This window comes from Buteo buteo, chromosome 6 (genome assembly GCF_964188355.1).
Source record: "Buteo buteo chromosome 6, bButBut1.hap1.1, whole genome shotgun sequence".
Lineage (NCBI taxonomy): Eukaryota > Metazoa > Chordata > Aves > Accipitriformes > Accipitridae > Buteo > Buteo buteo.
Window position 1 is genome coordinate 9,237,632 of NC_134176.1, and position 22,053 is coordinate 9,259,684.

The window sequence follows — 22,053 nt, forward strand, 5'->3', positions numbered from 1 at the left end:
TTAGTGACAGTTCTCGATGCCTGAAAGGGTTGAGACTGATGCTGGGTCAGCCTGTGACTTGTTTTTAATGGGTTTTAATTATTGCCTTGATCGCAGCAAACATTTAGTTAATGGTTATGCAAGTATCATTTTGTGGGCTTTGTAGCTCTTTCGTAGCATTCAGTTCTTGGTTAGAATGAGGAGGAACATGTTGCTGTTTCAGTGGAACAGAGCAAACGACTTTTTTTAAAATGGTACCTACAGAAAACCAGAACTTTTCCTGAATTGGTCGATTATGAAAACGTAATATCGTAATCAAAATCATTTGACTGTGCTTAAGATGCCCTAATCAAAATCATTTAAAGATCACATACCAAGGAGGGATGCTTAAGAGGCAAAAAATGAATTCTAAATGAATTGTGATGTTCCAAAATGTGGAGTTGCCTGTATGTCCATTAGATGGTAGATATATGCACTGATATGAGAGAAATACGGAGCTGGCGTACAATGGGCGATGAAACCTCGGGACATTTAGTGGAGCTCCTGCAACATTACTATGAATTACATCATGATCTGAAATGCAGCAGCTGCTCTGGCCCTACCATCCCCTGATGAGTAATAGTGTATCAGGGCTATCTTTGGTAAACAGCTTTATGGGGCTTTTCTGCTGCAGTGTTTGGCACTTGGAATTGTAATGCTGTCTCTGGCTTCCCACCTGCAGCGTCCTCTGCTCCCCAGAAATACAGCAATTCAAAAGAAAGGCATGAAATCTTGTGGTTAGGACCCCTTACATCTAGATTTTATAGGGGACATTGTAAAGATTAACATTATCTGTGTGTTGCAGAGAGGTGAGGTATGGACAGAGGAAACATTCTATATTAGTTTCCCTGTATCTGCAGGGTTTGCTTAAAACAATGCTTTTAAGTCTTTGTTAAACATACTTTTCTGAAGGGGGGAGGTTTGAAAGACATACTTCCATTTCTCAGAGTGTGATAGATTTCTGTCCAGGATCTCCATAGCTTGACCTTGGTGGCTGTAAATATTTTAAACGGTTCCATGGATATTTCAAGCTTGTGGCTTGTCAAAGCGTAATGCACAAGGGATTTCTTCCTAAATGGGCTCCTCATTGCACTTAGACTCACAAAAACATTGCAGCAAGTGAAGGTGTTAAAAAAATATGCATGAAGGTCAAAGTGACAGGTCTTATTAGGAGATTACTGTCAATAGTTCTTTTGAAGAGTAATCTCCTAACAATTTATTCTCAATTTTGTATTTGATTTCGGAAATTGTGTTGAGGCAGCATTAAAATTACATAGATGGTAGTTACTTGTGTAATATTTAGCATTAAACAGGAGATGAATCCCTTCTGGTTTTATTTTGCGTCATTAGTAATGTTTATGCTGGGGGAGTATGCAATTTCTGAAAATGAAATGTTTTTAGACAGTTAGCAGGGATTATCTGAAACATATACATAATGTAGAGTGTAATTGATTTGAAGGTCTCCTATGTTACCCTTTTTTTGCTCTGAAGTAATATAATATTGAAGTAAAAATTGGGAGGAAATTTATTCAGCCACTTGAAGGCATTTTGTGGAGGATTAAGATTTGTTTGTTTTTAAGTGTTTCTCAAAAAGTGCTTCTCTTGTCCACTATTTTAATTGTGCCATCACATCTGTGAAAGGTCATTATCATATTCTTTTATACAGGCACGTGTCAAAGCGTTACTCACTTCCAACCATCCGTAGACTATTTGATACAAATGCTTCAAAAATGGAGCTAATAGACAAGGTACCATCCTTGTATCAGAAAGTTTCTTAAATTTCCTCACCTACAGGTTTTTTTTGTCCTAGTTACTACGTTTTCTTTCAGTAACAATGCCTTTTGGCAGCTCCTGTTGTATTCATACCGGTTTTTGGATAACTGGCCAGACTTACGCACACCACCATCTCAGTGCACTCTTCTAGATCCCTTGCCAGTTGTCTGCTTGAACACCATCTGTTCCTGGCAGGAGTTACCTTCAAATACCTAACAAAACAGGTCATGGGAAAAACCAAAATCTTCCAGGAGCTAATGGTGTTAACATACCCTGCTTCTCTAACGCTATTAGTATTTTCCTTGTAGCACTTCAGGAAACTTGGTCTATTGAGGCAGATTCTCTTACCCCAAGATCTTTCCTTCTGAGGAGTACCATGTCTGCCCAAGCAAACAGTGAGGACGGTGCTAACTTGCAAGAAGATATTTTGTGGAAAGCTCGAACAATGTGTGAAATCCAGCCCTACTTCATAATGAGATAGAGAACTGTGCTAATGAAATCTGCAGGAGACAATAAAGTGAGTCATACAGCAAAGATGACTGAAAACGGCTGTGCAAATCAGTGCCACTAAGAAAAAAATATAACTGAGAGGAGGAAATAAAAAAGAGCATCTTGGAAAAAATCCAGGCTAATGCATCCAAAGAAATATAACCTGAAATGCAGACATACATGGGAGCAGAAGCTGGAAAAGCCATAAGGCTGAAAGAGATAGAGAGATAGTGGACTGCAAATTAGATATGAGGCTCTCCAAAAGGACCAATTTGGGCCACGCGTTGGAGAAGCAGCACGTGACAGATCAGGGAGGCATTAGGCCTGTCTTGGAGAACCATTCGCTTCCGTGGAGGAGAGAATTGGAGTCATGAGGGTGATTTCAGCAAGACACAAAATAGCGATGATCTGGAGGAAACGCTGAAACGCTATCCGTAGTGTGATGATAGGAGCCTACGCATACGTAAGCGTGCAAGCATTTAGAGCGTAGATGAGGGAAACAGCAGCATATGGCATGGCAACACTAGGCTGCAACCGAGGAAAAGGCTAATTTCAGTGGGATGGCAGAAGGAAAGTCTCAGTGGCGGTAAGGTAGAGTGCCATGTTTGAAGACAGCGTAGTCAAAATACAAGTTGAGGGCCAAATACTGAAGTGACATAAGAAAATCCTTGTCTCTTTTTGGATTTGTATCTGATTAGATTAAGTCTGAATTTGTTCCTTAGGGCGCTTATAGACTTGGAGAAAGAGATAAATGGTGATGGTGAAGCATGTACACACTTCTATGGGTCCTCTGGAGCTGGAGGTGCAATCAAACCAACCGTGTCAAAGCAGAGGGTGCTGCACGTCCCGCTCCGGAATGGGCAGGAGGGGAGGACGCCGGGCTGGCCCAGATTCATCTCCCTGCGTGGGAGTCGGCACCCTCAGACTTTTTTTTTCCAGCTAATAACAGAAGTAGAAGTGCGAAAGGGCTTGAAGACATCCTAAAAGAAGTTTGTAAATCACCGGGGCCGGTTTGTTTCTCCTGCGGGAGTTTAGCTGTCGCACGCTCCTCGGGGTGGGGAGAGCCGACAGCTCCTGCCTGTGATGGAGGGGAAGCGCTGGTGCGAAGGGGAGTTCTCTTGACCTCTCTCCACCATTGCTTCTGTTGATCCTGTTAAAGTGGGTTTAGTCCTAAAGAAACAAATCTTCAGTTAATTATTTCCCCACTCCAGTTGCTTTTCTCATAGACATTTTACCATTTTAAGTAGGAACAGTTACTTTGACCATCTTTTTTAGTGCGGCAAGCAGAAGAGGAGACTAAAATTTGGTTTACTGTGATCCTGGATGCAGGTCAGTTGTTCGTGTCAAAAAGGTTATATATGAAAACAGCTTACTTGGTAATTTTGAAAGTGGTCCAGCTTGCTGCTTAGTAGGACTGCATTTTGGAGTGCCTGATTATTCAAACTTCTTTTTCTAATATTAGCATTAATTCCCTTATAGCAGTATTATAAAGTTGCTTATTTCTCAGTCCTTTTATATGTGGGAGCCTGTCTGTAAGCACAGCAGACAGCTTATCAGCCCGGCAGCCACAGCCGCTTGCCAATATTGTGTGTTTTCGTAAATGCTTGCAGTCAACCTTGAGAGTTTATGGACATTGGCTTGCGTTTCTCTCTGTATTTCACTGCACTGTTTAAATCAGGAGTATTAAAAACCCTGCTAAATTTAGATAGAGGAGGGAATCTGCAAATACACCAGTCCTGCCTCCTCCCAGAAAAAATACATCTCCTGGCCAACGAGAGCTGGAGCCAGCCAAGGTGCAAGGGGGCTCGGGGTTTTGGAGGGGCTGTGCAGACATATCGCTAACAGCGGTTCTGTGGGTGCGAAATGAGCCCAAAGGTAATTTATGACCTTGTCAGAGGAACGGAGAGGGAGTATAAGAGCCTCCAAAACAGCACTTTTAATAGCTCAGGCTGTGGTGGTTTTTGTCTCCTTTCAAATGTTTTTTTTTTTATTATATCTGACACCAGTCAAGGAGAGAGGAAGCTCTTTAACCTTAATGCAAATAAAACAGTAGTGCTTTAGAAAAAAAATCTGTTCACTTTATACCTCTAGGCCGACGGTTCTGACAGACCAGAGAATTTAAAAATAAAATTACTCATTAGCTGCATTTTTTTCTTAATCTGTTTAGCTGTATCAATCCATTTGAAGCCTGATTTTTGCTTAGGAGGAGTAAAAAATTACCTATAGCAATAAATCCATCTGTCTGTCACGCTGTTTATCTGTCTATCTTATCTATCCCCTAAAGACTTTAAAATGTTGTTTTTTATTTCTGTATCGTTGCTGAAAATCAATTGTGACATTTTCTGTTTAGGCTGCTAAAGGTTTTGGCAGATAGAACATGGATTTTGTCTTTTGATGGTGAATTCAATTCAGCATTTATTGTGAAGTCCTCAAGTGTTTAAACGTGTGGTGATAGACAACTAAAACTCCTGCTGTGCTAAACTCCACCAGGTCTCTCAGTAGTTCTGCTATTCAAAAAGAATTGGGACTTGTTTCATCTGTTTTTAATAAATGTGAGGCTTGCACGCTCTTTATGTCAGAACGAAAGCCAACTTTGTGTTGCAGTTTGACATGTAGAGTCTTAACTTTTTATTGTTCCTAAAGATACCTACTCAACTTAGGATGTTGTTATCCTTTAAAAATGATGAGGGGCTTGCGCATCATCGTATCTGAACTGTGATGTTGAAATGTGTACGTGAAAGGAAAGCAAAAGCTGGTCTGCAAAAATGCTGGTCGTGCGAGCAGGTACACACCTGGACTTGCCTACTGGCCAAGGTGGATACCAGCGTTTGGGAGCAATCGGCTTTGGTTGGGTCTGTCATGCTGTTGCTAAAGCTGGGGAGAGTCCAGCGGAGTCCTTTTTTGAATATTGGAAAACGAGAGGGGCACAGAGCTGGGTTCGGTGGGTCAGGCGTCAGCATCAGCCTGGCATCTCCCACATCATCTTGGAGAAATTGTTTAGGTGATGCCTACGGGAAGGGTTTGGTGATGCCAAGCTCCTGAGCTTCCTGGGAGCTGTAACACCCTGTAGGCATAATTTTGTGTCTGAGCTAATGTGCATTAAATAGTGTCAGCTGTTAATGGGTGCCATGGAGGTATCTCAGGGATTGGTGTATGGCAGATGAGGGAGGGCTGTTCCAACGTGGTTTTGCCAAACACACTTCTTGTGCCACCAGGAGGACTGATGGGCCAGGAGCCCGCTGGGGCAGCACTCACTCAATGACTTCCACCTATTTCTTTTGTCAAGAGATGAGAGCAATCTGTTCCAGGGCTCTCTGCGTGGTGCTGCCATTTGGTAAAAACACCACATCCCTCGTATGCTGTTTCTGAAGTGTATTTTTTCACTTTTGTCCGGTGAGATGGATGGGGAATTTGAATGTTTGGATTACTTGCATGGACATCGTAATTCAATGGGAAGAGGTGGAGGCAATAAATAAGTTCAGTATTGATTGGGTGGATCAACTTTTGCCATTGTTGGCAGTTGTTTTAGCACCTTTGTGTAAAATGGGTTCATGGCAGAAGCGTGTATTTTGTTTATGAGGTTTATGCTGCTTTCTTGCTTGTCTTTTAAGATTTTCAAATAAGGTATTAATACTCAGAAGCACAGAGGTAACAAAAACCTTAAAGGAGCTTTAGCTGTAATTTCCCCACTGAGGCCAGGCAAAACGTAACACTTCCGAACTAATATATTCTTGATCTAAGAACGACTGTGAAGGTTCATGTCAAAGGGTCATAAATGGCTACCAAATTAATTTCCAAATGTAAGTCTATCGTGCATGTGTTTAAATTTGATTCAGTTCCTTTAAAACAGTTTACTGTGAAAAGCTTTTTCCATAAAAATATGCACAGTGAAAGTGTTTACGTTACAATATGGCACTTATATTGCATTAAAAAAAAAAACTTTATACATCTATTTGCTGTAACATTTTACTAACCAACTGAGCAAAGTAACACAGAGATCTGTGGTATCCTGCTAAAAACCCAAGTGTTAGGTTGCCAAATATTGATATTCCCACGATACTTTGTAGACACAAAAAAAACTAAGGCAAACTGGAATGATGCTGTAGTGCTGATAAAGGAAATACAGTGTATGGAGAATAAACAGCTGAAAGGCAGACATTTATTACAAGTGAGTCTGTGCAGACTGTTGTCTCACTGGGGCCAAGCACTTCTTAGGCATTTGCTGTGTATTTTGACCAAGTACAGAATGTAGGAAATCTAAACTTAATGCACTCAAGACTAATGTTTCTTAAAAAACAGGGGGAGGGTGTCACTGGTTTTTTTAAATTAGAAGGGTGTTTTTTATCTGATGCTTTAGAAATGCCTTTAGAGAGCAAAATGAGCATGGTGATGAAAGAGAACATAAGCAAACATGCTCGCTAGATTTAGTTAAAGCTAAGTTGATCATTGATACAAATTTGCATTATTTTCCCAGCATGGCATTCGGTAACAACTTTCCTCAGTGTGCTTTTGTTTCAGTTGACATTTGCTTGAATGGCCAAGTGAGTTGGCAAATTTTCTGCTACTGGTCTTTGAAGTTGTGACTTCAGCCCAAACAGCCTTCTCTTTGTGTACGGCGGGGAGCCCCTTTGCTTTGGAGAGGGATGTGTGCGACACAAAGCCTGGAGAGGGTCCGTACATACCAAGTCTCACAATACTTCTTAGCACTTAACTTTAAGTAGCTCAGGTCTTGTAGGAATATTGGTTTATTGTCTGTGAATTTTTAATGCAAGGAGTTAAAGTTCAAAATAAATAAAAAAAGCAGAAGATTAACCTGAAAGTACATTGCTTTTATTGATCTTCAAACATAGGTTAGTATTTAGAAGGATTTAAACTACAGTGGGAATTTACTGTCTTCTCTGTTAAATACAATTGTTATTTCACGACGGGGTTCGAGTGCAAGCTCTCCTAGGTACAAAGAAAGAAGTAGGGATTTGCCTGAGATAGTGTTTGTTTCATGTTTTACTCATTCTCGCTAGAGTTGTACTAAAATCTGTTGCATGTCAAAAATTGTCTGAAAAACTTGACAGAATGCAGTGACAAAAGGTGACTGATAATGGGAAGGAGGAATTTTATATAAATAAGACAGTGTGTAAGTATCTATTTATTGCAGTATTTGCACATTTCATGGTCAGCTGAACTCCTTTTACTGTTCACAGTTCATATCTTATTAATTGTGATAGGATATCTTAATAATTGTGATAGGAGTATAGCTTGCACAGCATATATGTGACACCTTCTCAGATGGCCTGATTTCATCCGTAGCTGTATATATCCAAGGGAGCAGCACAGTGCTGAAAGGCAACCGCAACCATTAGAACTGTTCAGTATTGCCGTGTACACAAAGTTGAGGATGTGCATGAGCAATCTTCAGATGGAGCCTTGTAGCTGCAGTAATTTTCTTTTTAATGCATCTTCTGTAACCACTGCGAAGTGGAGGAAACGCCGTTGTTCAGCAATAGGAATAGCTCGCCTTGCTTTTACGCTGACCTTTCTCAGAAGTTGGATTTTTGATGGCCGAAGAACTAAGCACCGCGGGCCACAATTTCTTGGAAGGGATGGGTAAAAAAAAATGAGGTGGAGTAAGGATTTTTAAACAGATCTTGTCACGTGGGTTTTGCTGTGTTTTGTTTTGATGAGGAGTGACTAATTCCCAGTTACAGCAGTTTCGGCCATCTGAATGTTTAAGACTGGGGTCAACCTTCTGCCGGTCCAGGTGAGGGCTTGGTAAGAGGAGATGTCGGTAGCCATCTGAGTGGGCTGTAAGCCAAGGTCAGGGAAACGTCTTCCCGGCCGAACGCAGCCGCTTCTTACCGTCCCTCACATCTGCTGGCTGACCTGCTTTTGCAAGTGCCCTTTAACTGATTTCGAAAATTTCAAAGGGTAATAGTTAGCAAAGGTCTCTTGAGGCTGACCTGGCTTGTTTTGACTGAGCCAAATGAGGGACTGGTGGCCCAAGCAGGGCTGCCCCATTCACTGGCCCCATGCACCGGCTGCAGGCAGCACCGGCTTCACCTGGAGAGATTTTCTAATTGATCCGGTTAAACCAGCACAAGAGGCTGTGAGTTTGAATGAGGTTTCTGTTGGTTAATTTGTATCTGTTAACACTAGTGTTAGGCTGTATTAAAGCAAACCACTATTAAATAAGTCTGCTGTACATGTAGGATCCCCTACAATAGCTAACCCTAACTTAATTAGAGATGTGCAACGTGGAGCTTACACAAGGCTTCGGAGAAGATGGTGCTGTCTGCTCCCCGCATCAGAACTAGTGTCCTCCTTTCTTGAAAGGAGTTGCACATATTGCACACAGATTTTAAAACAGCAGTTAATTTTGTTTTCCTTCCTAACATTTCCATTTGGAATTTTCTTTCCATAAGAAAATGTGGCTGCATTTTTACACTCATCTATTTATCTGTACTAAATGCATTGCAAAGGAGATAGGCTTTTTATAACATGAAGGGCTTCTGTGACCCGCTTCAGTGATTCATTTGTACATAACAGTATGTGTGAGCAAGCGCCCATAGTGAGTAGCAATGCATCTTTTAAACTCATGTCGTATTTGATGGTAAATAGCCATTTTCCCAGTGATTTGTACTGTTTTTGCACTTTATTATCCATGCATACTTATACCCAAGTAGAGATTGCCATGCAGGCAGCTTCTAAGGTTGGAATAAAAGGGTGCAGTTTATTTTCTGGACCTTTCTTTTGTCAGTAGAGGTTGCATCCAAAGTTGTGAGAGGGCTGTATGAACTTGCCGTTTTACAGGAACTTTGACTTGGAGGGATATTATTCCAGTAGAGTATCCTGTTGGGTTTTTGAGATGGGATGTGGGATCAACTTAATTTTAATTTGAAAAAGCCTGTACAGGTTAATGTATACATGTTCACAGTGTATGCTGTCATTTGACCTTTTCATGCATCGGATGCAGTCTGTTCTTGCCTGTTGCTGAAATGGTGCAATTTCAGCTCGCTCTGTCAGGTTCCCTGGCCCCTTTGGTACAGCATCTCCTGGTGAGGTGATGTCCTGGTTTTGGCTGGGATAACGTTAGTTGTATTCCTACTAGCTGGTATAGTGCTATGTTTTGGGTTCAGTATGAGAAGAATGTTGATAACACTGATGTTTCCAGTTGTTGCTAAGTAATGTTCAGACTAAGTCAAGGTTAAACCACAACAGGTGAGACCGGCATACTTGTAAGGAGCAGGGAAGCCAGATGCAGGCACACAGGGCATCAGAGCATCCCTGGCAGGGAAGCCTGGCTTACCCTGTAAGGATGAGCTGGGAGGAAGACCCGACAGACCGGTCCTACAGGCTTCATTAGGGAGCCCAGTTTACACAAGACAGTACTCAGGTGGTTAGACAGCAATCACATGCCAGCCTGACTTCAGCCATCAACGGAGCATTGCTATGGTTATTAGCGAAATATTTCCATAATGTGTGTCTCTACAAGTTATAATTAGAGCCAAGCCTGCCCCTAGCTAATTACAAGCTTGCTTAGAAGTATAGTTTATATAAAGCTTTTAAAACTTTGTATGGAGAAGATATACATCCACAGGCATAGTAAGAATGATGCCTCATTTTCAAAATGAAATTTGGTGTCTGTTTCTCCCTCCCTTTACAGTTTTGTACAGGCTTTTTTGTTGCATCCTCATCCAAAGGTTTTGCCAGAAATATTGCTCAAGTTTCACCAACATCAAGCGAGCAATTTTTGCGTTTTCTTCTGAGTGTTTCATTCTCACTGCTGAGAGAGTAAACCAGATGTTAAGATGTCTTTGAGCTTTGTTTTTTGAGAAGACTAATAAATAATACTTAGATCTCTCATAAAAAGAAGATAAGGAGTCTTGAAAGTGGTGAAACTTTTTGCTGAACGCATCACTACAAGGTCTACATAAATAATGATCCATCTATGGAGACTTGCGATGTGTTTGCTTAGGTGGCCCTGCACCTGTACGTCTTCAGCTGTCTCTTAGGAGTAAAGCGATGCTGGCAGCATAACCCCCTTAGACCCTGAAGCAACAATACGGGCAAGGCTCGGTGATGAGACAGGTTGTGAATATGACACACGGTTGTAAGGTGGACTGGCGTGGCTGTGGGTCTAACGCGGCATTACCCGCACCCGGGTGGTTGTTGCAGCGCCGTGCCGGCCAAGGCCTTTCTCTGGGATGACTCTGGGTAACTGTATGGCAAAGGCAAGGCTGGGTGGTACTGACAGGGTCGCTGCTGCCCTTCCAAGGTGTTCTCTTTGGATTTTCTTATTTACTTGCTGTCTTCCATTCCCCACTTCCAAGTGCTGCTCTCTCAGGAACGAATGGTGTCTGAAAAGGAAAGGGAATGCAGTGGAGCCTGCAGCACTCGTGCATTTGGGTTTTGACGCCTTTAGTACAAGGGTATACTCGCACAGCCTCCATCACCACTGCTCTTCGGGAAGAAAAAAAGTGGGGTGTGTAACCCTCATGTACAGCTGAGGAAAGGAGACTCGTGAGATAACTCCTGCAGCTGATGAATTCCTGCTCCTCGCTTCTGTCTAGCCATTTTTGAATTTGGTGTTTAGTTTGATTATTCAGGTCAGATCAGATTTAGGTCAGTTGTGATGGATTTTTTCCAAATCCAGTTCCCTTGATTCCTACTGTAAACGCTTACCAGATGACACGATGTGAAGCTGGAACAGACTTGAGCTGTGTGATGACCGAATAAAATCTCAGTGGGAACCACTTCCACGTTCCTGAGATCAGTTTCTCATGTAATAAATTCTGTATCCAAAATTGTATCAAATACTTTTCTGACAAGAGTGAGGGTTTTTTTCTAACGGACAAATCCCAGCAGAGCTATTTATAAGAAGCCTCTCTCTTGTGTTTGCGCTCGCATGCCTGTTATTCAGACCTACACTGAAGAACAAATATACGTAAAAACTTCTCCATGTCCTTGCCAGTGCTTTTGGACCCACCCTGTTTGGTCTCGTCTGACATCCTCCGCTCCATGTCTTTAATATTGTTCTGTTGGTAAAAGTTGCTGTAGGAAACCACCGTTAAAGACTTCTCCCCGAAGGAATAATCTGGATTTATTTGGTGACACCTTTTCTTTGCAGATTGTTTCGCTGCTTTGTTCTGCCTGATCCTCTCCTGGCTGTGAGGGATGGGGAGGAGTGATCCGAGCGAGTGCCATGCTCGTGCCAAGTGCCATGCTGTGTGCTAACACCTCCAAAACCTCGTGCGACAGAGAGTAGCCAGGATGGCGAGTGCTTGGGTCCTTCGCCTGGGGAGGAGGAGGAGGCCAGTCCATTTCTCGAACGCAAATCCAGGCATGGGAAAAGCTGCTTGAGTCGTTTTTTTAAGTATTAAATTTAGAGCTGCATTCTCTCACCGTTGGTTCCTAAAATGAAATTAGAAAACATCCAGAACTTCTTAGGAGACCAACCTATAGCTGCTTCTTCTGTTACAGCCTCTTTATTCATTTCCTGATATGGTGAAGGGAAGCCTTGACACCAGACTTCTCTGAGTTGTGTCCTGGCTCACATATCGCTACGTGTCAATCTCTTCTGCATTAAATCAGACAGATGAGACCTGTGCTTTCAGTTTTGAAAAGTCCCGGTGTACATGGGGCACAGGGGAGAGCGGGTTCTTCCACGTGTGTCTCCTCACTGGCTGCAAAAGTCACGTTAAATCATCGTTCTACCATTCGGCTGCTTGATTAGATGTTCTGTGCATACCTCAAAATATGTGATGTTTTAAAGCTAGATTTGCTATTTAAATAAGAGGTTTGCCTTAATTGGCTGTTATAAATTACAAGCAAGAAGGAATGATTTATTGCTTATAATTAGAAATGAGTTACGAAGGGGAATGTTGGTAATCATAAAATAAAGCTTGGAATACATTGATTTCCAGATGGCTGGCAGTGAAATTGCTCTTTAATGTATAATAGACCAGACACAAGGAAAAAAAAATCTGTCATCCATCTTTATTCCTTGATGGATTACTTGTATGAATCTATAGTTACTTGAATTTTGAAATATTAGTTTTGCCTGCATAATCGAATGAGAGAAACTTAATTTGCACAGTGGTGTATGCTGTCAGAGGTGGTGGAAGAGGTGAGTTAGTGTTTTGCCTAGCATGATTTTTGTCCTTGTAATGTCAACGGGGAAGATCTAACGATAAATCTGGCATCACCTTTGGGTATAACAATCTCAGTGGATTGTTCTCAGAGACTGCAGGTTACTAAGATGTTTTTCTTTTCATCTTTTGCCTCATTAGCTGTTTTTATGAGGTTGAGATTGATCAAAACACCTGTCCAAAAGCAAATATCTGTAATTCTCCTTGCTTGAGTCTAGAAAAATATATTTGCACCAGAAACAGCAATGGCAGTGCTACTGCTGAGACCTTTTCAATAGAGTAATCGTTCTGTTCAGATGATAATGTGTTCATTTAACTTTTAAAATCTCACTTCTGTTACTATAGTTCCAAGCATGATTTTAAAATTATTTATATTCGCCTTATCTGCTATTAATGGTGCTTTCTGCCATAACAGATGCATTCTGCACTGTTACCATTTGAAAGACCGTGCTACAAGATAGTTAGACCTATTTGGATTGTCACCACATGAGTTGTCTCACGCCCATGTTTTAAAAATGACACTGTCATTAGACTTGCTTAACTGAGACCATCATGATTACTCATTTACCTTCATTAGAATGCTTCATAGCTTCCTTATTTTAAGTAGCTTTTCCCAGCAAGGTGCAGATTTGCCTTGCTGCCATCATTTCATGTGGAAAAATTTCCATGGTGAAAAGAATAACATATTTTCAACTAATATTTTCCTGACCTGTGGAGAGATGAGCTCATCAGTATCTTTATTGACAAACCCAGGAAGAAGGTGTGTCAACCAGAAATATTAGATCAGTCAGCCTTTCTTGTCCTGGAGCAATTGTAATTTCCCATGGTCTGCAGCAATTTCCTTTAGAAGCAGATATGTGCAGAGATTGTTTTGGATCTACTGCAGTAGCATAATTTCATTTGGTCCCAATAAGGTGGCCTTAGATTTCATTCTTTTCATTTTTGTTGAAAATCTTTTGGTTTAGTCAGTGGAAAGAACAGCAAGTTGCTATTTTACAGCGTCTAATTGAGGAATGAGCGCTGCAGCTATGCAGAAAAATATTGTCTGCTCTGAGTTGGGTTATTGAAGACAGATATCGTGGCCTCTGCCTCTCTCGGAAAAGCCTGAAATAGGTGTTTAGTTCACTATCCATTAGCAAAGTTCCCGCTTTTCAAAAGCACATCGATGACTGACATAGGTGCTTAGTTCCTCGCTGATAAATATATTCTTTAGTGAATGACAGAGGTTCTTATTTTTTGCCAGTTTACTCCTGCGAGCTTTGGTCCCTAGATGCTTAAGCCTGGGCATTTGCTAGAAGAGGCCAATCTCATTAGCGCTGAAGATGTTCTCAGCGCTGCGTTGTCTGATGCTGTGCTGATGAAAGCGAAGCTCCTCTGATCCAGCATGAAAGAGGGCTGAGTGGGAATCAGAAGTGGGAACAATTTCTCATTTCACTCTAGTTTTTGTTGTCACTTCAGCTTTGCTTTATTTTTTTTTTTTTCTGCTTGAAATGGCTCTTTCTGTAGCGTTGCTTGCTCGGAAACAGGAGGAAAACAGGATTTGGCTGTGTTGGTGTAGCTGGTGGAGTTCACACTCGATGCATCCAAGCCTTGCTGCCCACGTGTCTGACGGTGTCTAGAAAGGTTCAGACCCTGCCGCCTGCTCCGTCAGTCACATTTGCACAGCCGGCAGCGCTGGGGGTACCGATTCCAAGGGACCTCGCTAGGCGTGAGCTGGGCTCAGCGCCGTGCGGACGCGCCTTTCGCTTGGTGTCTTGTGGTCGTTGGTTGGGGTCCCTGCAGCCCAGTCACTGGGGACGGTGATTCAGGGAAACTCCGTGGGGCTTTCACACTGGTGGTGAGCTGGGCTGGGCGAAGGGCTGGTCAGCCCGGCCTTCAGAAGACCAAAAATACTTGCCTGCCTCACGTTGAGGCACGCGAGTTTCAAGGCGTGAGCATCAGAGATGCTTCGTCTTTCTGCAGAGCATGTCTGTGGTTGTATCTGGGCTGCTTCTGGTGTGCCACAGTGCACCCTTACACCCCAGCCCCTGTCCTCACGGCGTCATGCGGCCGTTCATTGGTGTCACAACCAGCCGTGGCCTTGGCCACGTGCCTCAGTTTCCCTTCTAGGAGAGGGAACGGCTCTTGTGAGCACCCGGCTCTCGGCCAGAAGCAGATGTAGAAGACGGTGGGATCTGCAGCTGGATGTGCAAACCCCAAAGTGCTCCGGGGTCACGGCCATGACAGCAGTCTCTGTTTCGCCCTCTGGAAAAGAGCCGTGGTCTGAGTCCGGGAGGATCACCCCTTTGTCCTGACCTGATGGCAGAACGAGGGGTCGGTGTCTCCTGACGCTGTTGTGTTTTCAACAAGAGCATTAAATCCTTGCAGAGAGGTAATTCCCAGCTTTCCGGTAAGGATAACATTGACGGTACTTAATTAAAGGGCACTCTTAGCTGGGGTAAACATTTATATTAATTTCCTTCTCACACAGATGTCTGGTAAACTGAGCTCCTGAGGCAAAACCATCTGGCCTCAGGTGGGAGGAGGATCTCAGCCAGCGTGGAGAACCTGACCGGTCTCTCGCCAAATCGTTTCTCAATAGCTTTTTCTGTCACTGAAGTGGCATACGTATGAAGGACCTGTGGTATGGATATATAGCTTTTATGGGCATTTGTCTTAGCTGACCTGCATAATTACACTGCAGGCTTGTGGCTGCGGGCTCTGTTGTATCTCTGCTTTCCATCGCGTATTCTGGGATCATCCGCATATAAAATTAGTATGGGCGGTAAGCAGCAATAAGATGTTCCCTACTTGGATGGATTAAATTAAAATTCAGTAAGAAACAGAGCTTTGGGTGAGTTTCCAAATTACTTGCAGGATTGCACTGAGGAGATTGTTATGGTATCGTAAACCTTTTTAGTGGGCGAACAGCCTGATGCAAGTGAGGTGGTTTTATTACTTCGTAGTGCTCTTTTCTATTTTATGTACTGTGCTGTGTAATCTTTTGTTATTAAATAATAAGCAAAATAAAAACAGTTGTTTGTCACAGCCAGCTTGTTTTTCAGAGAATTTGCTCACTTTGAAAGTTCAGTCTGTGTGATCTCCAACACTGTCAGGAGCTATTATATTGAATCTTCTTTTAAATTGTTAAGCTGGAGGACAAACCTAGATGTTATCGTGCACATCTCAACTGAGAGCGGAGCAGATTCAGCAGGGAGCAGCCTCTGATGCCATGTACCGTGCCATTAGTTTTTGTTGCAAACATGTCAAGATTATCTGCTTCCAGTGTTACGTGTGTTGGCTGACACGAGCGTTTGTAGATCTGCATAATTTTTGAAGTAGTTTGAAATGTGGATATAACACTTGGGGCTGTGTGAAATCTTTTTTCCCCCCTTTTACAGATCACATTGCTGTTCAGAAAGTTGCTTGTTTTGTTACTCCCTCCCACAAGGTACCGTATTAATTTGCAAAGTTCATAAAGAAAGTGCCCCAATCTAGAAGTCATCATAGTGAACAACTACTGAAACATTTGGGAAGACCAGTTGCAACATTACATTTTCAATAGAGACTGTTGGTGCTTTAGCATATATGGATCATATCTTAATATAGGATATTATTGTTATTTATGGAACTTGGCAACCCTGAATTCAAACTGGACTGTGATGGACAGGATTTTTCCCATATAGTGAATATGTGCATGTGTGTGCCTTGGTAGCCTTTTACAGATGAGGTTGAGTCATGCACATTGAAAGCTGGGTAAGATACTTGTTACTTGTCTTTTCAAGGTGCTTTTTTGATCATTAATACTCAGGCCTATCCCAGCCTCAAAAGCAGTCATACTTTTTCATGAAGACTCTTTTTTCTCCCCTCTGTGGTGCAGCCAGACAGCAGAAGGAGCCCGTTATCTGTAGCCATGGCAGCCAGTAATTTATTGCTCCATATGGCTGGTGTGGCAGCAGCTGCTCTGGTTTAAGGAGGTCAGGGCATCTGGGCATTTAAGAAACAAACCAAAACCCCACTATAAAACCTTCCTAAATGGTTTTGTACAGTAATAGTAGGGTTCTCTGTAGCCATAAGGAGAGACAAGGGAGAGAAGTTAATTTCTCCTTTTATATATTTATAACTTTTATAACTTTTATATCATTTTAATCAAGGACATTATTTCAGGGGGGAAATAAGTTTTTGTCTCTCTTTGCGATGGTTTTACCTTTTTTTTCAGTTTTCATTGCTAGTGTTTGTAGGTAGCCCATAGTACCGAGGTGCAGTGAGCTGGGCTCTTCAGCCCACAGGGTGAGCGACCCCTTCAGATCTGCACTGCAGCAGGTAATGAACAGCCAGAGCAGGAGCAGAATCCAACCTGCTGCTTTTGGATACATTAGATGTTATGCTGAGAGAGAAACTGTATTGCTCAAATTGAGTGGCAGCGCTATATTTCTAGTAATGAAGTGAAGATGTACACTTTGTGAGCAATTATCATGGAACAGAAATAAAGCTTTAATTTCAGCTTATGTGTGAGAATCACTCGCTGCTGAAAAATGGTGTAGAAGGGCTCTTGGATTTAGCACTAAAGTTTGCAAATAGGCTTTTCATAAGCATGAATTTTTATTTTCATTAGGGGACCATTTTAATTAAAATGAAACTGGAATGTTTACTCTTTGCTTCCTATAGCTGTGATTGTTTTCTTCACTGTGTGAGCACATGTATAATTTTCTCTAAAAGAAATGTCAGCAGTTTCTGATTACCTTGTGAGTCTTACTCAACAGCTTGATTTTAATTGGGGGCAGGAAAGATTTCAGGGTGCTCCAGGGAGGTCTGATGTCTTTTGGTAGCAGTAGGAAATAGGTGCTATCTTTGGTACAATGTTAATTGCAATAATCACTACTACTGGTTTAAAATAAAAGTCCTTCATTTCTTACCCCTGTTGTTTTTTTTTCAGTCAAGTCAATGAAATACAACCTGTTTGGTAATTAGCATTCTTCAGCTGCATAACCTTTTGACATTGCTGCATTCATGTGTTTGTAAGCACCTAAACAGGGTGTTTTGGAAAACAGTGATTGACCGTAGGTAGGTAAGTCTCAAATTTTAGGAAATAAGAAATTTTTCACGACGAGGGTGATGAAACACTGGCACAGGTTGCCCAGAGAGTTGGTAGATACCCCATCCCTGAAAACATTCAAGGTCAGGCTGGTTGGGGCTTTGGGCAACCTGATCTAGTTGAAGGTATCCCTGCTCATTGCAGGGAGGTTGGACTAGATGACCTTTAAAGGTCCCTTCCAACCCAAACCATTCCATGTTTCTATCATTCTGTGAAAACTCTACAATTCAGGTTAGATAAAGGAAAGAGAAGGCCAGGCACATAGGGAGGAGTGTGTCCATGCCTTCAAATACATTCTCTCTAAGCCCAGAAGGCCACCAGGATTTGTAAGTAATAGATAGTTTATGTGGGTCAAGAGTATCTCTTTCTTGAAATTTTTGAAAAGTTATGACATGTGACAAGAAGTATCTGCAGCAGAATAATGTGTTCTGGATCCTTCAGTGGTACTGCTTCTACAGCATTCCCATGGCTTCTTTTTGTTTAGATCTACTGTAAGGAGGCACCTTGTTCTACTTCAGTTGCTGAAACGCCTTTTGGTTCTTGCAAAGCATTTCAGAGATGACCAGTTTCTGAACCTTTTTGGAGCTCAGCCAATATCTTGTGTTTTAATATTGTCTTCTCCATCAGAGATAATGATCTGAATCTCTGCTGCTCATTCTCTGGGGTTTTGTTTCCTCCTGCTGATTATTTGAAATAAATAAATAAGTAGGAAAACAACCTGTATCTGTGTGTTAACAGGGAGGAATGGCTAATAGAAAAATGAGAGGAAAGATACTGCTTATCATAAAAGACTATATCTCTGGAGACATAAATTGGTATTCATTAAGTTGTTTGCCTAGACTTAGTTAAAAGACGTACTTGAGAAGCTGTCTGAGCAGTGTTTCAGTAGAAAACAAGTCATCCTCTTCCTGACTAGATACATCTAGATGAGGAGGAGAGACCAGAAAGCAACACTAAATGATGGATTGAGAACAGCCTTCATGGCAGTAAGTAGACAACAGGCTGTGAAATGTTTTTCAGAAAGAACAATATTTAACACTTAGCTGTAAAGTAATACTGATCCATCTTTTTCCCCCAAATATACAGGTCTTTTTCTTATCTGATGCAGAATTTTTAAAAATGTTTATGTTCAGTTTCTGTCATTTCTCATTCAAGGTATGCAGGGTCCCCTTGGTTTTGATGATGATTTCTGTAGCTGGAGGTTAGAATTTCACCTGTGATGATTATGATATCCTGTGTGTCTAATATTACTGGTATCCTGTATATATCATCAAATACAGGGAAGCAGTTGCAGAGTGGTGCTTAGTAATTCAGTGTGGCTCGGTTTTGTCATGTCTGCATTCTTCCAAAAAATCAGTTGTGTTTTGACTTCTGTAATACGTGACAAACTCCTCTATTTCACAGACCTTTGGGATGGGCTGGGGCTGCCGTTTGAGATGAGGTTTTGCTACTGTGCTTGTTGACTGGCATCTTTTTTTATTATCCTGAACTGGGGCAGACGCTTACAAGGGAATGTGTGTATTAATTATTGTGGAGTCGGTGGCCCTCCGCTCTTTATCTTGTATCTTTAAAAAAGTAATTACACAACATAACACTAGCAAAGTGCTTTTACTGTTTGGGGAGTGAATACTCTGTGTCAAACTCTTGTGTGTGGTGGAACTTTTCTGATGTTCACCATTTCTTCTTTCCTTCTTTGCAGATTAAGACCCTTGATTTCAACACAGCTTGCTAAAAAGGCTGCCACTGAAGAGGTATGTAAAGTCCAGCACTTCTCCTAGGGCAAGAGTTTGAGTTTGGAAATTCCCACAAGCCTTTCTCAGCCCAGCTCTGGTTATGTGGTAGATAGTGGGCAAAACAAATGAGAGTCTTGTCTCTCTGATCAGACCGGGGGCTGGTTACTGCAAACACTACAAAGCTAAAGTTGCCTGTTTTCCAACCAAGATTTGCCCTTACTTATCCATCAGTAACATTAGCACAGCCTCATAATGCCTGGTTAGAGTGCAGAAAGAGAAAACTCCCTGCAAGCGTCTGAAAAGGTACATATCACCCAAGTGGGTAGGAGAAGTAGGAGAGGGCAGAACTCGTGCCTGTTTCTCAGCACTCGGACCATCCCTGTGAAAAAGGGGGATGATGCAAAATGCTGCTTCTGTGCAGCCAGCACTGACCCAAGGGAAGGGCTGGGCTTCTGCGGGAGACCAGCGAGGAAACACAAAGTGACAGCTTACCCTATATAGCATGGATTCCTCTTTGGTTCGTTTGTTTGTTTAGTTTGAAAATATAATAGTGCCATAGAAAAGTTAGTGCTAGTAACTGGCCAACACCAGAAATCCTCCTTGGGTGGCTTTGTGCACCTGCATTTTCTGCCAAAGGGGGGGTTGTGATTATTATCAAGTCACAGAGATAATTGCTTTATTTCGCTATTCTTTTCACACTCTACAGAGTAGACATATGCATTTTGTGTATGATAAAATAACTGTCTACTGCATATCTAAAAAGTCTGTTCCTAATACACCAACAGTATTTGTCCGCCTTCTTTTTCCCATGAACGTGTGACACTGACACTCTTTAGAAAGTGAACCAGTTACCTTGGGTAGTTTAACATGCTTTGACAGTTGCCCATCCATACATAAAGATACGTGCCAAACTCAAGTCTGGAATGTCTGGAAGTGAATTCAGGAAGTTCTGTTTAAAGGCGTTGTTTGACTGCCTTATTTTTAAAATGACTAAAACCCATTGATTTTCAGAAACGGTTTGATATCCTGCCTGGGGAAGTACATTTTCACTTCTTTTGCTATGCTCATTAGAAAACTCTGCACATTTTTAGAAGTATAGCAGTCTGGAAGTGGACATGATAATTAGAAGAAGGTCACATTTTAATTAGCATGGTGCAATTTTAAAAAATAATGACTCAATTGTAGCTCCTTTATATTCACCCACTTTTTCAGAGCAGATGGATACTTTTAAGCATATAAATTGATATATATTATGATGCTGATTTGTCTCAAACTGTTGTGTCTTTTTCTGCTTATACTGAAAACCTAGATGGACTCAGTTTGATCACTCTAGAGGCAAAAGCAGTGGTAGGAAATATAAAATAAACTGGAGGGAAGATCCTCTAAATAATGTGATTAATTTGAGCATTAAAAAATCATGAAAACCTGTCTTTGAGTGATCCGAATATCTAAATACTTGATTTTCTATTAAAATTAATGGGTGTCTTGCCCTATTAATGAGCTATTGGAGCAAACCCTTAGGTGACTTTGAAAAACTCAGGCAGATTCTTTGGGTTGACTGTCATGGTATATGACAAGTTCAGGAACAGCTTTGATGTTTGAATAATTAGACTATCAACTTCTGGTACAGGGATTTTCTCTTATGGTGCATCTCTAAAGTGCCTGGAGTTACAGGGATTCTGGGAGTTACTGCATCCCAAGTAAATACATTTCTAAATAAATAAATAAAAATAAATTAATAACGCTGAATCAGAACTTACTGCCAATGGAATTGGAGAAGGTGCAGCAGTACGTGGTTGTATCCTGTAATTTAAAACCTAGAGCACTGTAGGACTTTTCTTGTGGTAGGGACCAGAGGAGTTGGGTTTTCCTGGTCTCCTTTGGACCACTCATTGTTAGGAGCACCTCACCGCTGTCCTTCCCAAAGAAGCGGTCCCAGTCCTTTCTGTCTTTCCCAAAAGGGGAGATGACGCTCAGTGCTGATACCTGCTGACTAGTGAGAGGTACTGTTAAGTATTGCCTTCTCAAAATTGCTTACATGGCAAAGCGGCATTAATGGTTGATCTTCAATGTTCTTCAGGTTGCCGCTAATGGGATGTCTTTTTGGGCCATAGGCTCTAGTGTACAAACCCCAAACAGTCCAAGTACAGAACAGAGGTGAAAAGTGCCCTGTTACAAAGCCGGTGGAGATAAAGCTCCTGGGATGATTCTTCCCTGGATGAGAGAGGGAGGTAGAGCCCTGGACTGAGCACACCATGGAAGCGGGAGCTCCAGAGAGACCGGAGCCTGGGCTGTGCTGGGGCAGACCACGTTGCTGGTTCCTGCCCCTTTCCCAGATCTGTCATTAGTGAAAAGGAGACAATATTACCTTCTCCAAATTCGCCTCTGTCTCCTTGTGGTGTTGCCCTTTCTCTCCCTCCCTGCTGTGTCCTGCCTAACCTTGGAGCAACTGGGAATGGGTCCTGTCAGTGATCAGTTCCCAAGTTAGTGCTTGGAGAGCATTATTCTGATGAATGTCATAAGTAATGTTACAGGTGCTGGCGTGTATTATCAGCCTAGTGCTCTGCCATCACATTAAGTGCTGTCTAAAGAGTGCTATTTGTTCCACAGCTCATTGTCCCTCTAAATAAATCCAACCAGAGCTGTCAAAACTAATACATGTTGGGCTTTTTCTGATTTGAAGGATACATTTTTGCTGTCATTAAGGTGTCAATAACATTGTTATTGTGTCATAGGCCTGATGTGAGTCCAGTGCAATGAGGAAAAGGTTAAGTTTTCCTGCAGAGCTCTGCTGAGGAGCCTCCTCTCCCAAATTTCTCCTTAC

At 41.9% G+C, this 22,053-nt stretch overlaps 1 protein-coding gene across 2 annotated transcripts in view; it reads left to right on the forward strand.

Annotated features, from left to right (window-relative positions):
* The window catches only part of BRF1 (BRF1 general transcription factor IIIB subunit), a 176,918-nt gene that overhangs the window by 148,405 nt on the left and 6,460 nt on the right, over window positions 1–22,053 (forward strand). For both annotated transcript variants that reach the window (XM_075029672.1, XM_075029673.1), the window contains one exon: window positions 19,196–19,247. In XM_075029672.1, coding sequence (XP_074885773.1) covers window positions 19,196–19,247 — 52 coding nt within the window. The remainder of the gene's footprint in view (window positions 1–19,195; window positions 19,248–22,053) is intronic.